This window comes from Neoarius graeffei, chromosome 4 (genome assembly GCF_027579695.1).
Source record: "Neoarius graeffei isolate fNeoGra1 chromosome 4, fNeoGra1.pri, whole genome shotgun sequence".
NCBI lineage: Eukaryota > Metazoa > Chordata > Actinopteri > Siluriformes > Ariidae > Neoarius > Neoarius graeffei.
Genome location: NC_083572.1, coordinates 14,123,368 through 14,139,299, shown reverse-complemented (window position 1 = coordinate 14,139,299; position 15,932 = coordinate 14,123,368). Strand labels below are relative to the sequence as shown.

Below are 15,932 nucleotides of genomic sequence, written 5' to 3'. Positions count from 1 at the left end.
ATATTTAATAACTAATGTTTAACCCAGTATGAGTTAATACAAGGCTCGCTTCCATGGCAGGGAAAAAGAAACTACATTCTGCCGCCTATCTAGTGCCCTATTTATACAAATAGGAGTCATTCAGGATTCAGCCATGTTTTTGCTCCGTGTTTTTACTCGACCAAAGTTATGCAGTATTATGAGCTTTAAATTGCATAAATAAAACCATTTGGTGAAACTTTGAAGAAGAGATTGTACTGGTTTAAAGTTTTTACCTAACGTTTTCATGTCGACTCCAATTAATACACTAGTAGAATCGATGACTAGTTTAGTAGGCCAAAACTTTTTTCAATTTTTGACTGTACCAGCCTGAAAAAACTTGCGACAGTCAAATGGAAAAAAAGCAAGCTGGTCATGTTGTACTGGACTAATCTATGACTGATGAGTATAGTAAGTGATACTAGTACTGATACAATAAAACAGACGACTGTAATCTGGTAGGCAGCACGATTTATATTATTTCTCCGTGTCAGATACATAAGGAGGACCGGACACCAATTCTGCCATCTGTTTGCTACCCAGACATTGTAAACTATTTGTTGTTTACACCCAGTGCCTACACTGCTGATGACTTGAAGGCCTACAAAGGGCTACAGGCTTACAATTATGTTGTTAGTGGCTTGGTTCGTGATATTACAGCTGTTATTAAGAATAACCTACACATAGTTATGGCCAAGGTAATCTTGTTGATATTTATCTTTTAATAATATATCTTTTCAGTTGAAAAATTAATACTTTTTGTTACTATTAAGGTATCCATAATTTAGGTTAATTTATCCAAATTATACATATGTATTTATGATATATGCCTACACAACAACTATGCTTTATTTATATAATAGGAGGGAGAGCAAGCCCCAAACCATCCTAAATTATTATTATTATTATTATTATTAAATTGTAGAGGTCTGGGAGGCTTGCTCCTCATACAGTTATCAACTTGAGGCCAATTTAGCATGTTTTAAATCTGAATTTCTTGCGTTTGCTTACCTCAAAGCGTCCGCAGATCATGCACAGACTTATCCATTATATCCACAGTTTTTTGCTAAGTCTCACACAGGTTTCTTTCAAGTCTACTGTTGGACCAATAAATCATAAATAAAACAGCTCAGATTTGTTTGTTTAAGTCGTTTGCCACTCCACTTTATTCTCGTGGGTTCACATACCGCTGCCGTTATTTTCCCCTAATCACGAGTTTGTTGGTCTTCCAAAATGGCGCAGGGTCTGTTTACTTCCGGTTTCGGATGACGGTCAGTGAAAGGGGTCTATAGGTTTCCACTGATTTTTGGCCCCATTCAAATGAATGGAGTTTTGCTCAGTAACACTTCACCACATATCCACTGGTGTAGTGTGCTTGTATACAGCTTTTGGATCGATGCACCCGTTCTGTCGTCCTTGTCGTTTTTTCCCATAGAAAATGAATAGGACTCATGAATCGAGTCGTCCTACTCAGACACGCTCCATCGGAGATGCACCAAACTTCATGTGATACTTCAGACCAACTCCCCTGACACATTCATGCAATCGGGTCTGAACTGCACTCATCTTTTCCTTTTTTTCCCTTCTTTTTTTTCTTCTGTTCTGCTACAGCTCAGCAAGCGCACTTTGCATTTTCTTTGCGGAAATGCAGTCTAGTTTGTTATGCAATCGATGATGTGTCTTTTTTTTTGCAAACTTGTTCACACATCTTGTTGAACTTACTGTTACAAAATCAATAAAAAAATACCAACGTGCTTGCTAAAAATTGTATTTTTTCTTGTTTTCCGAAAACATTCAAATATGACTTAGGCAATTATGCAATTAGGCTGTAATGAAGGTACAAAGCCTAAAATTTTGTACACTATTTATTGGGCACAATGACAATATTTCCAGAAAGTATGAAGAAAATCTGAGATGGTCAATGGCGAGGCCTTTGGTGATTTCACATGGATTGACCCAAAATACAATATATACACAGTATAAGAACTCTTATTACCTCCACCACGGAGGTTATGTTTTCGGTAGCGTTGGTTTGTTTGTTTGTCTGTCTGTTAGCAACACTACGGAAAATGTTATGAACGGATTGCTCTGAAATTTTTTCCAGAGGTGTGACTGGGCACAAGTAACAATCCATTAAATTTTGGCGGTGATCCGGATCACCTTCTGGAGCCAGGATTTTTTTTAAAGGATTCTTTATCATTGCGACATAGGCCCATTGTTGGAATTTTTGCATATAACTCCATAACAAATGACCAGAGTGTTTGGTACAAAAATACACAAAAGGATCTCCATGAGTTCTATAAAGTACCAAAGTTTGATCCGGATCCAGACAAAATTCTGAATACTAATGATCCAGGACACACAAAAATGAGGGGGTCGTTAGAATTTTTAACGCTGTAAGGTAACAAATGAAGATACAGACATGCAAACTCCTCCAAATTGTAGCCAAGACTCTGCTGAATCAGTAGTACGTCAACGGATTTGATGCATCTTCAATAGCTACAGAGCTAGAGCCAGAAGAAAACCGCCATTATGGAAAAATAATTTTCTTGCAAATAACTTTTGAAGTAATAGCATGGTTTTCCCCAAAGCGTTTTAGCGTATCGGGCTCGATACGCTTGCTCTGCCTGCCGATACGCTTAGTCGCTTTAGTTAAAATCCGATACGCTTACCGATTCGTTAAAATCTCCTACCCACAAGTAACTAGATACACAGGAGAGCAAATAACAGATCCATTTACATATTGATTGATATTGTGTTAAACAATATTGTGATATTGTGTTGGGTCTTTTTTCCCAATGTTTGTGTTGATTCTGTCAAAGTAATATGTCCGCGTGGTATGATGTAAACAAACTAATCTGTTGGCTACGTCAAGATCACGTGTTCAAACCGTCCAATAAAAATATCGAAAGAAAACGTCAGACATCCTGGAAGTTTCCGATTCATTATAAGCGATCTCATTGGCTGCCGATGTTGTCCCCCACCAGACGGACAAAGCCGACTGACTTTAATAAGCTAAAAGACTCACTGGACAATTTGATCCACATCAGCATGGATGACAGCGAGATGGACCATGAGAGGATTCCTCAACATTGGGCCAAGCAAAAGCCAAGGAAAATTAATCTGCTTTAAAGGAGTAGAAAACTTAATTCATTAGTTTGGGTTTGCAGAAGGATTATGTACTTATAAACACTCTCACGAAGCCAAGTTGTCCAAATGTGTCAAATATAGCATAATTTCAAATAATAATCATAAGCATTTTTGGCAGTGTGATGTCCCTGGGATCCATTTAACAAAAGAAGGCTCCGGATTATTCTTTTGTTAAAGGCTCACAGTGACACCACACTGCCAAATGTGCTTATCATTATTATTCGAAATTATGCTACATTTGACACTTAAATTCTCTTCATGAATGTTTTTATAAATACATAATCTTTCTGCAAACTTAAATGTATGAATTAAGTTTTCTTTTCCTTTAAATATGTTTTAATCTTAACCTAGTCCATTTAATAAAGTGCCAAAATTTAAACTTTATAATATGCAGTTGCCTTACTTTTCTTTTCAGTGCATCTTAGTTATACATACATTATGGTAATTGCATCAGAAACATTCTAAATCGTTACAGTTATAGTAATACAGCAACTTATTTTAATGTGGCAGGTCTTAGGTTCAGATCCCTTTGTGATCAACAGGAGGTCATGATGATCGATTCTCTTCACTGGATTGCATAAGATGGAGCAAACCACTGTTCATATTTTCATGCACATTTTTGTTACAACACTACTTGATCATAGATAATTAAGTGCAAGGTATCCCCGTAGATTTTCAAATCTATCGTATACCTAAGTAATCTATAACAAAATTTAACTTGCATGTTGAACTTTAAGGTGAAATTTCAAATGTGTATACATTAATACTATTTAGATCAGAAATCACTGAAACACTGTTAAAATCTATCCTATGGGGGCGTCGTGGCTCAGGTGGTTAAGGCGCCATACCATGAATGCGGGCGACCTGGGTTCGATTCCGGCCCGAGGTCATTTCCCGATCCCTTCCCGTCTCTCTCTCCCGCTCATTTCCTGTCTCTACACTGTCCTATCCAATAAAGGTGCAAAAAGCCCAAAAAAATATCTTTAAAAAAAAAAAAAATCTATCCTATAATCATGTATCTAAAACCTCTCATACCCCTTTTCCACCAAATCAGTTCCAGGGCTGGTTCACAACTCGTTCAACTGGCGAGCCAGCTGAGAACCAGTTTGCTTTTCCATAGCGTCGCTGTATACGGCAGTTACGTCGCTACGTTTGAATAAACCTTGGCACGAATATCAAAGCAAAAACAACACGGAAGAAGCAGCAGCAACAACAACAACAATAATAATAATAATAATAATAAATGACTTCGTGTTTGTACAGCTGCTGCTTCTCGTCGCTTAAAAATGGCGATCTTTCGCGGTCTTGTTATTGTTGTTGGTCTTAACAACTCCACCCCCTCCGCTGACGTAAGCGGTTCTTTCCTCTGGCCCAGCAGAGAGTTGGTGCTAGCCTGGAACCGGTTTTTCTGGCCCCAGAGCCAGTTCTTTGTCAGTGGAAACAGAAAACCCGGTTCCAAACTAAGCACTGGCCCCGAACCAGCCCTGGAACTGCTTTGGTGGAAAAGGGGCATCAGAGACCCTGAAAATGCACCTGATGATACCCCTTTTCCACCAAATCAGTTCCAGGGCTGGTTCGGGGCCAGTGCTGGTTCACAACTCGTTCAACTTGCGAGCCAGCTGAGAACCAGTTTGCTTTTCCATAGCTTGCGGTGCCACGTCATTATGTCGCTGTATACGTCATTACGTCGCTACGTTTGCTTAAACCTTGGCGCGAATATCGAAGCAAAAACAACACGGAAGAAGCAACAACAACAATAATAATAAAAAATGACTTCGTGTTTGTACAGCTGCTGCTTCTCGTCGCTTAAAAATGGCGATCTTTCGCGGTCTTGTTATTGTTGTTGGTCTTAACAACTCCGCCCCCTCCGCTGACGTAAGCGGTTCTTTCCTCTGGCCCAGCAGAGAGTTGGTGCTAGCCTGGAACCGGTTTTTCTGGCCCCAGAGCCAGTTCTTTGCCAGTGGAAACAGAAAACCCGGTTCCAAACTAAGCACTGGCCCCGAACCAGCCCTGGAACTGCTTTGGTGGAAAAGGGGGAGAGCATCTATTTTCAAAAAATTTTCCGGGGGGGATATATGACCCCGGACCCCTCTAGTTTCACTTCGCGCCGTTGGCGCTCAATTGTCTGTTTTATATCATGCCAGAATTTAGGGCTTTAATTTTTTTCTGGGGAAAACACTGAATAGTGATACAAGTATGATTCCAAATGCTATGGGTATGTTTTCATGGTCAATGAATCCAATAATATTGCCGGTTGTAACCTATTGGTATATAACTTTTGAATTAATATAAAATTTTCTTCATTTTTCTATGACTTTTTTTTATCTCACACATGACACAATATATCGTATGTGAGAATTAGTATCTCATTTTAGGTGCAAGTCTCAATATGTGGTGAAATGAGCTGCTTGGCGGAGGTCTGCGCTCTCCGACTACTTTTCTAGTGTTGTTGTTGTTTACTGTATCCGTTAATGTGATTACTCATATTTCAAGCGGTATTTCTCAGGCCCCTCATTTGGGATACTTTTCATGAACTGGCCCTCATTATGAACTAACTGAATAGCCCTGGTTTAAGAGAATAGAGAAATAAAAAGTTAAGTCCTCACCCTCTGTCCCGTCCACGGTCTCGGTCTCTGTCCCCGTACGAAGAGCTGCCTCTCATTTTTATGTTGTTGTTGACTTAAATTTAAAAAAAACCGAGCTCTTTTTTTGAACGCAAAACTGTGGTTGTCGGGTTAAATTGCAACTTACGTCTTATCCTTTGTGGACAAAGTATGTTTAAATTGTAAATTAAACGATAATTTTTCTTCACATTTATTTCGCCAACAAAATGTTTTCGTCAGGAAGCCGCAGCTGCTTAGCCACTTAGCGAGCTAGCTACTTTAGCTAAAGTAACAAAGAAGTACAAAAATATGGCATATATATACCTTAACAGTTAATTCGACAGAAATACTCGCTTTAGTCGAAAAACTGTTCAATTACTCAATTACAAACGTTTCTTAAAGTGTTTAAGGAGAAAAATAGTCTGTTTGTTTGTTAGCTAGCTAAAACCTAGCTTAGCTAGTTTTCAAACCCCCGCGCGCTTTGCAAAAGAATAGCCTCAAAGATGTAAATTTAATGCCCCCCTTCAAAAAAAAAGCGATAAACTAATTTCTAAAAATGTTAAATATTTTTTGTGTATAAAACACAGCTGAATTATCCGACGCGATAGCAGTTCAGATGTAGGCCTTGGCTTGGACCCCGTCCTCCTCCGTACACAACTGATGAACGCTGTAGTCAGGGTTGCCAGGTGTAGCACAAAAACGTTTTTCTGTTCCAACTGAAATTTTGACAAATATTTGTGTCAAGTAGCAAATTACAAAGAAAGGTTACACCAATCTAAACAAAATCCTTTAATGAAAATACTCCTAAAAACAGCATACACTATTCTAGGAGGGAAAAAAATTAAATAAAAATATAAATAAAATATATAAATTAGTGCTGTCAAGCAATTAAAATATTTAATCGCGATTAATGTCGCGACTGTCATAGTTAACTCGCGATTAATCGCAATTTAATCGCACATTTTTGTCACATGAAAAACCATTGTAAATTCTCTTATCAGCATAAAAAAGTGAATGGGCTTGCTCACCGTTCGAACTACGGGGGTACTCGGGGGATCCGAGATCCCCTGAAACAGACATGAGATCCCTTGAAAACATGATTTGGGAAATGTTGGGGGGGTCTCTAAAATATTGGCAAAATGATGTTTATTGACATAGCAATCGTGTGTAACGGGAAGCATTTGCATATCCGAAGTGAGCGAGCGATGGAGATCCGCCATCTGAGACAAGCGCAAGCACCCCCCCCAAGGGAAAAAAAAGGGACCCCCCGAAAATATCGTCATAGTTCGAACACTGGTTGTACCAATGTTTTTTTTTTTTTATTGCAGAGCATAACACGTCTTGTCACAGCCACTGCAAAGTGGGGCTGGAGCCGCCGATGGGAAAACGAAACCTAAGCCGAGCACCGTGGCTCTTCGGGGGAGGGCAGAGGACTCTGGCTGTGCGGGGCGTGGCATCACGTCACAGAGCGTTAATCTCGCGATAAAAAAAACTATCGCCGTTAAAATTGAGTCAAGTTAACGCGTTAATAACGCGACATTTTTGACAGCACTAATATAAATATAATGGTCAACAAAATCTATTTACAATATAATCTAAAAACTTATATAAAATACTTGCTTATGACGTAATGGCTGCAAGAGCAATGGATTTAAAATTATTTAAATTTACATCATTTATAGGTAAATTATTCCATGTTATTATCGTCCTTGGATAAAAAGAAAACTTAAAAACATTATTTGATACACTGATTTGATGAAAAGGACGAGTGTTTGGTAGTCTAGTAGCTCTTGTAATTTGACGCACTTCAGGAGGGAAACAAATGCCAACATGTCCATTTAAGATCTTGTAGAACATACTGGCTTGAAAGAAAAGTCTGTGATCTTCAAGAGAATCCCAAGCAAGATGCTCTATCATTGGAGTCGCATGACTAAAACGAGAATAGTCATTGTAGACGAATCGTGCAGCGCAACGCTGGACCATTTCAATTTGGTCGATACTCTGCTTAGTATAGGGGTTCCACGCACTACAACCATATTCGAGCTTTGGACGCACCAACGAACGATAGGCTTGATCTTTAACTTTTGGATCACATCCACTAAGGATATAACGCAGTAGCCCAAGAGTTGAATTTGCCTTCTTGCAGATGTTATTAATATGCTCATTCCAGCACAAGTTAACCTTCCACCTTCGAGCAAGATTACCAGCTTCGCTTTGAAATGTATACCTGGTCTTTACGTTTTACATTTTCAGTCATAAAACTGGAAGGAAAAAAACTATAAACAAGTTCTACCACAGCATTGTTGATTTCTTGATTATGATCAGTCAGAAGCATTACGTTACATAACAGGAATTTAGCAGAGGGAATCAAACCAGCAACCTTGTGGTCCCAAAGCTGCTTCTCTAACCATTAGGCCACAGCTTAAAAGCCTTTTGGATGTTGTGCGGTTTTCATCTCATTTCATTATCTCTGGCTGCTTTATCCTGTTCTGCAGGGTCGCAGGCAAGCTGGAGCCTATCCCAGCTGACTATGGGCGAAGGGCGGAGTACACCCTGGACAAGTCACCAGGTCATCACAGGGCTGACACATAGACACAGACAACCATTCACACTCACATTCACACCTACAGTCAATTTAGAGTCACCAGTTAACCTAACCTGCATGTCTTTGGACTGTGGGGAAACCCGGACACGGGGAGAACGTGCAAACTCCACACAAAAAGGCCCTTGCCGGCCATGGGGCTCGAACCCGGCCCTTCTTGCTGTGAGGCGACAGCGCTAACCACTACACCATTGTGCCGCCCCTGTTGTGCAGTTTTTAAAAATATATTATTTAGGTGACTACAGCAGAGTACTTTTAGTTTGTAGAAAAGAAAATGTTGATAGTTGGCCTACTCATGGACCACCTTGCCTTATGGAGGCGAAATCGTCGTCACCACCGAACCCGGTCCAGGCTTGAGGCGAACCACGTTTGAGTTGACTTGGCCAGAGTTGCAGCGGTAGGCTGGCCTGTTCCTTTCTGCACACTCACACGTGCGCATACATTCACACCTACGGTCAACACCAATTATCCTAACCTGCATGTCTTTGGACTGTGAGGGAAACCAGAGCACCCAGAGGAAACCCACGCAGACACAGGGAGAACACGCAAACTCCACACAGAAAGGCCCTCGCCATCTGCTGGGCTCAAACCCAGAACCTTCTTGATGTGAGGCGACAGTGCTAACCACTACACCGCCTTCTTTTATCATATTTATATTATAATGTTTTGGACTGGGCGGTACGGTGGTGTAGTGGTTAGCACTGTCGCCTCACATCAAGAAGGTTCTGGGTTCGAGCCCAGTGGCCGACAGGAGCCTTTCTGTGTGGAGTTTGCATGTTCTCCCTGTGTCTGTGTGGGTTTCCTCTGGTTTCCCCCAAAGACATGCAGGTTAGGCTAATTGGTGGTTCTAAATTGACCGGAGGTGTGAGTGTGAATGGTTGTTTGTCTCTGTGTGTCAGCCCTGTGATGACCTGGCGACTTGTCCAGGGTGTACCTCCAGCTTGCCTGTGACCCTGCACAGGATAAGCGGCTACGGATAATGGATGGATGATTTCTTCATTATCCCAGATAATTAATTCACTCTTAATCTCACCTAAATTCACATCTGTCTCAGCAAATCCTGGGTAATATTTTGAAAATCACTTCTTTCACATTATCTCATTCATTCTCATTATCTCTAGCCACTTTATCCTGTCCTACAGGGTCGCAGGCAAGCTGGAGCCTATCCCAGCTGACTATGGGCGAAGGGCGGAGTACACCCTGGACAAGTCACCAGGTCATCACAGGGCTGACACATAGACACAGACAACCATTCACACTCACATTCACACCTACAGTCAATTTAGAGTCACCAGTTAACCTAACCTGCATGTCTTTGGACTGTGGGGAAACCCGGACACGGGGAGAACGTGCAAACTCCACACAAAAAGGCCCTTGCCGGCCATGGGGCTCGAACCCGGCCCTTCTTGCTGTGAGGCGACAGCGCTAACCACTACACCATTGTGCCGCCCCTGTTGTGCAGTTTTTAAAAATATATTATTTAGGTGACTACAGCAGAGTACTTTTAGTTTGTAGAAAAGAAAATGTTGATAGTTGGCCTACTCATGGACCACCTTGCCTTATGGAGGCGAAATCGTCGTCACCACCGAACCCGGTCCAGGCTTGAGGCGAACCACGTTTGAGTTGACTTGGCCAGAGTTGCAGCGGTAGGCTGGCCTGTTCCTTTCTGCACACTCACACGTGCGCATACATTCACACCTACGGTCAACACCAATTATCCTAACCTGCATGTCTTTGGACTGTGAGGGAAACCAGAGCACCCAGAGGAAACCCACGCAGACACAGGGAGAACACGCAAACTCCACACAGAAAGGCCCTCGCCATCTGCTGGGCTCAAACCCAGAACCTTCTTGATGTGAGGCGACAGTGCTAACCACTACACCGCCTTCTTTTATCATATTTATATTATAATGTTTTGGACTGGGCGGTACGGTGGTGTAGTGGTTAGCACTGTCGCCTCACATCAAGAAGGTTCTGGGTTCGAGCCCAGTGGCCGACAGGAGCCTTTCTGTGTGGAGTTTGCATGTTCTCCCTGTGTCTGTGTGGGTTTCCTCTGGTTTCCCCCAAAGACATGCAGGTTAGGCTAATTGGTGGTTCTAAATTGACCGGAGGTGTGAGTGTGAATGGTTGTTTGTCTCTGTGTGTCAGCCCTGTGATGACCTGGCGACTTGTCCAGGGTGTACCTCCAGCTTGCCTGTGACCCTGCACAGGATAAGCGGCTACGGATAATGGATGGATGATTTCTTCATTATCCCAGATAATTAATTCACTCTTAATCTCACCTAAATTCACATCTGTCTCAGCAAATCCTGGGTAATATTTTGAAAATCACTTCTTTCACATTATCTCATTCATTCTCATTATCTCTAGCCACTTTATCCTGTCCTACAGGGTCGCAGGCAAGCTGGAGCCTATCCCAGCTGACTACGGGCGAAAGGCGGGGTACACCCTGGACAAGTCGCCAGGGGCCTCATGTACAAAGACCTGCGTGGATTTCCCACTAAATATGTGCGCACGTCAAAATCGGGAAATTTGCGTACGACCAAAAAAATCCGGATGTATCAATCAGTGCGTACGAAGGTTTCCACGCACTCTCCTGTTGTACATCCCAATCAACGTGGAATTCGGCGCACATGCACGAGCCCCGTTCCCCACCCCGTCTCCTCCCTCAATTATTCCACACTGAATATGTTAATTAGTATAAATAGACCTGCAGTAAGGCCCGCGTTAGGTAAAAGACATGGCGAAATCTCGAAAAAGAAATTTCACAGATTGCGAGGTGGAGGCGCTGATTTCAGAGGTAGAGGCAAGACACAAGATCTTGTTCGGAAGCCTCTCCTCCGGAATCAGCACCAAAACCAAACGTCTGAATTGGGAGCAAATAACTAATGTCATCAATCAAGTTGGGGCCAACAATCGATCCACAGCCGACACTAAAAAAAAATGGTCGGACATCAAAGATGTGAAAAGGAGGATGGCTGCGCAGCACAGGAGCGCAATGAAAACGGGTGGTGGGCCAGGGGTCGAGGCCCTCTCCCCGTTCGACCAGAGGGTGACCGCGGTCCTCGGTGACCATGCATTAGTCGGCGTGGTTCCGCCCGAAGAGGGGGACTCCGACTTGGCCCAGCAGGATCTCACAGGTGCTGTAATCATTTTCATACAGGGCGTCCCGAAAAATGTAGCCTATACTCTAAATCGCCATAAAGTATGTGTGAACTGAAATCCCTGCCTTTAGCACAGTGTAATTGAATTCACATACATCACTTAATTGTTCTGTCACCTCCAATTAAAGTGATGTTCAAAGTGTATGCTATGAGACATGCAACGGTCACTGATTGTATGCCACTGAATGTGAATGTAGCCTATACCAAGATAACGGTATGATTCGCATCGTCCGCAGTGCCTGCGCCACAATGAGTGTCTATTTGAGTTACATGGGTTTTGAAAACAAAAAAACACCTTTAGTGCTCTAATGTGTAAATTTTTTCGGGGACATCCTGTATTTGAAGAAATGTCTTCCTCTCTTAGTAGGCCCAATATTCCTAGCCACATGTAACCAGAAATAAAACATGTGCACATATTTTCCACAATAGGATTTTAATGACAAATGTATTCTAGCAGGGTGCCAGGGAACAACAGGAGGCCCCCAGTCCATCCCACCCAAGCAGGAAGAGGACCCCCAGCCGAGCGGATCCAGCGTCACTGTCACCTGCCCCCCTTCTCCACCGCCTGCCCCTGTCGCCGGGTCCACAGGCCGCGTGCTGACGCGCACGGTCCTTGAGTCGCAGGGGGAAATTTTAAAGGGGATAGAGGCGATTAACGACAACCTTGAGGGAATCCACGAGGAATTGAAGGAACTGAATAACACATTAAAAGAATATCTTAAAAAATGAATGGTGTCCCGTGTCCCGTCTGCCCTTACCTTTTCACATTGTGGCTATTAAGCGCTGCCAGGTTTGTATGCCATGTCGCTGTGGCACCTCGTTGTGAGGCCCAGGGTCTGGGTCCTCCGGCAGGTCTCGCTCCATTATTGGCACGCCGTGCCGCTGCGCCACATTGTGTAACATGCCACACGCCAGCGCAATACGGCACGCCTTGTCGGGCTGATAGAGCAGCACCCCCCCACTCCGGTCAAGGCAGCGCCACCGGCTTTTCAGGTGGCCAATGGTGCGCTCCACCACTGACCGCGTCCGTGCGCGGAGGTTGTTGTAGCGCTGCTCCTGATCAGTCCGTGGGTTGGCTAGGGGGGTCAGTAACCATTTTCGGAGTGGGTAGCCGCTGTCTCCTATGAGCAATTGGGATAGGTCCAGCATAAGCTATCCAACATGTGTATATTTCAAGTGAATTCACTTCAAGTGTTTTAGATTGCTTACCAAGTAACCACCCATCATGCACTCTGCCGGCATCCAGTCTGTTTCCCACCGAGCTGTTCGCCAGGACAAATGCATCGTGGGTCGCCCCAGGCCACCTTGCTACGATATTTGTCAGGCGCATTTGGGCATCACATATAATCTGTACGTTTATAGAGTGGAAATGTTTCCTATTCACGTACACATGTTCACCCTCAGATGGCGCCTTTATAGCAATATGCGTGCAGTCGATCACTCCGATTACATTTGGAAAACTGGCTATCGCTGCAAATTGCGCTTTTATCTGTGCTTGGTCTGCCACATCATAGGGAAACCGTATGTACCTGGCCGACAGTCGGATGATTCCATTTAACACAGACGGAATAGCGTGGCTGAGAGCTGTCTGGCTCATTCCCGACCGGTCGGCCAGTTCCCTCTGGAATGAGCCTGTTGCTAGGAACCCAAGCGTGGTCAGGACTTGGATAGGAACGGGTAAGGCGTGACTCCTCGCCGTCTCCCTCTCCAACCCCGGGCCCAACTCAGCACAGAGCTCCAAAAGAATGGCTCTTGGAAGTCTGAATCGGCTGATAAGCCAGTCATCATCGTAAGCCAGGAAATCGGTGTAATCACGGAACACCCATTCCCTCCTAATCCGACCATTTGCAGCGTCTTCCAATAAGGCTAACAACGCCATTGTCATCCTATCGGTTATCGCCACATATTGCGCATGCTTTTATATCCTCATTTAATTTGATGCATGCTAGTGATTGGTCCCCACACACCGCGGTTGTGTCTGATTTGTACACACTTGGAAATCGTTTCATATATTGATCTTGGTAATTATGTGATAAGGCTACCCCACGCAACATCAACTAATAATAATATTTCAGTCTGACACCTCGCGGCAAATGCGCGAGGAAGATCTATTAAGCTAGCTGCAATGCATGGTCCTGCATGTGCATTCTTTAATTTAATTAATTAACCAATAGTCAATGGGAATAATATCGAAATGATATTGCTGGGGTTTCTCATTTCCCGTAATTACAATATGGAAGGGATGGTTGATGGATCTGTTGGCATTTACCCAACAGTCTCGCATTATGTGTCTCGACAATGTCGTATGACTGACATACATTTCAATTCACGCATCCTGATGTTCCGATGCATTTTTGGATGCCTCTTATCTCCATGTCATGACTCTTGACCGAGTAGGCCTAAATGTAGTTGCGTTGCTCTGCCTCTAAGTGTCGCCAAGTACCAAGATGCACCAGAAATGTGCGTACGCTAGCCATGAGGTTTGCGTAGAGTACCGCACTTTTCCACGCCAAGTCAATCTTTGTACATACGAATGTTTGCGCAGAAAGTGACGTACGTAGCTTTTTTGTGCGTACGCAAGCTTTGTACATGAGGCCCCAGGTCATCACAGGGCTGACACATAGACACAGACAACCATTCACACTCACATTCACACCTACGGTCAATTTAGAGTCACCAGTTAACCTAACCTGCATGTCTTTGGACTGTGGGGGAAACCGCAGCACCCAGAGGAAACCCACGCGGACACGGGGAGAACGTGCAAACTCCACACAGAAAGGCCCTCGCCAGCCACGGGGCTCAAACCCGGCCCTTCTTGCTGTGAGGCGACAGCGCTAACCACTACACCACCGTGCCGCCCTTCTTTCACATTATTATTATTATTGTTGTTGTTGGCTCCTTCAATCTCGAAAGATCATGGTGATCTGTGCCAGGGGTCATCCGTCAGTTATCGAGTTGCAGCACCTCGTATGACTGTATAGGCCAATGCGTGAGCCGCACGATCTGCTACAGTTGCTGCAGGTGAAGTTGCTTGGTCGGGTGTCTGTTGGTGCCAACTACAGTCTTCGCTGTCGTTGGAGCCTCTTCTCCCCCCACCGGGTCTCTCTCCTTTCCTTGGCTTCCCCAACGACGGCCTTGGTGGTGGACCGCCAGCCGGTGCAGTCTGAGGACGCCGTCTCCAGGTCTGCAGGGTTGAAGCCACCTGCCCTCAGGTTGCGCTTGCACACGTTCTTGTAGTGTAGTGCGGGTCATCCTGTGGGTCTGGAGCCTGTGGCCAGCTCACCATACAGCACATCCTTTGGGATGCGGCCGTTGTCCATGCAGCTGATGTGGCCTAGCGTCTCTGGGTCAGCAGGGCAAACATGTGGGCATCCCTGCCTTGGCCAGGACATTGGTATTGGTGACACGGTCCTGCCAGGTGATGCCCAGAAGTCTTCTGAGACAGCACATGTGGAAGGCGTTCAGTCTGCGTTCTTGGCAGGAGTAGAGGGTCCATGCTTCGCTTCCATAGAAGAGAGTGCTCAGCATGCAGGCCTGATGCACTCTCATTTTGGTGTTGGTCGTGAGCATGGTGTTGTCCCAGACTCTCTTCGCAAGACAGGCCATTGCTGTTACTGCTTTGCCGATCCACACGCTCAGCTCGGTAGGTTGCCGATGGTGATGTGGGGAGCTCTGCTGACGTCCTGGCCCACGATGCTGGTCTTCTTCAGGCTTATAGTGAGCCCAAACTCGTTGCAGGCATCTGCGAAGCATGATAATAATCTCATCTCATTATCTCTAGCTGCTTTATCCTGTTCTACAGGGTCGCAGGCAAGCTGAAGCCTATTCACACCTATGGTCAATTTAGAGTCACCAGTTAACCTAACCTGCATGTCTTTGGACTGTGGGGGAAACCGGAGGAAACCCACGCGGACACGGGAAGAACATGCAAACTCCGCACAGAAAGGCCCTCGCTAGCTTCGGGGCTCAAACCCGGACCTTCTTGCTGTGAGGCGACAGCGCTAACCACTACACCACCATACCACCCATAATCTCATCTCATTATTTGTAGCCACTTTATCCTGTTCTACAGGGTCGCAGGCAAGCTGGAGCCTATCCCAGCTGACTACGGGTGAAAGGCGGGGTACACCCTGGACAAATTGCCAGGTCATCACAGGGTTGACACATAGACACAGACAACCATTCACACTCACATTCACACCTACGCTCAATTTAGAGTCACCAGTTAATCTAACCTGCATGTCTTTGGACTGTGGGGGAAACCGGGGCACCCGGAGGAAACCCACATCGGCCACGGGGCTCGAACCTGGACCTTCTTGCTGTGAGGCGACAGCGCTAACCACTACACCACCGTGCCGCCCGCCAGGGGCGCAGATAGGACTTTTGAACTGGGGA

At 44.6% G+C, this 15,932-nt stretch overlaps 1 protein-coding gene across 3 annotated transcripts in view; it reads right to left on the bottom strand.

Annotated features, from left to right (window-relative positions):
* Positions 1–6,451, bottom strand: part of ddx17 (DEAD-box helicase 17) — a 35,809-nt gene extending 29,358 nt beyond the window's left edge. For all 3 annotated transcript variants that reach the window (XM_060918921.1, XM_060918922.1, XM_060918923.1), the window contains exon 1: positions 5,775–6,451. In XM_060918921.1, coding sequence (XP_060774904.1) covers positions 5,775–5,830 — 56 coding nt within the window. In that variant the 5' untranslated portion in view covers positions 5,831–6,451. The remainder of the gene's footprint in view (positions 1–5,774) is intronic.
* Positions 6,452–15,932: the final 9,481 nt, after the last annotated feature.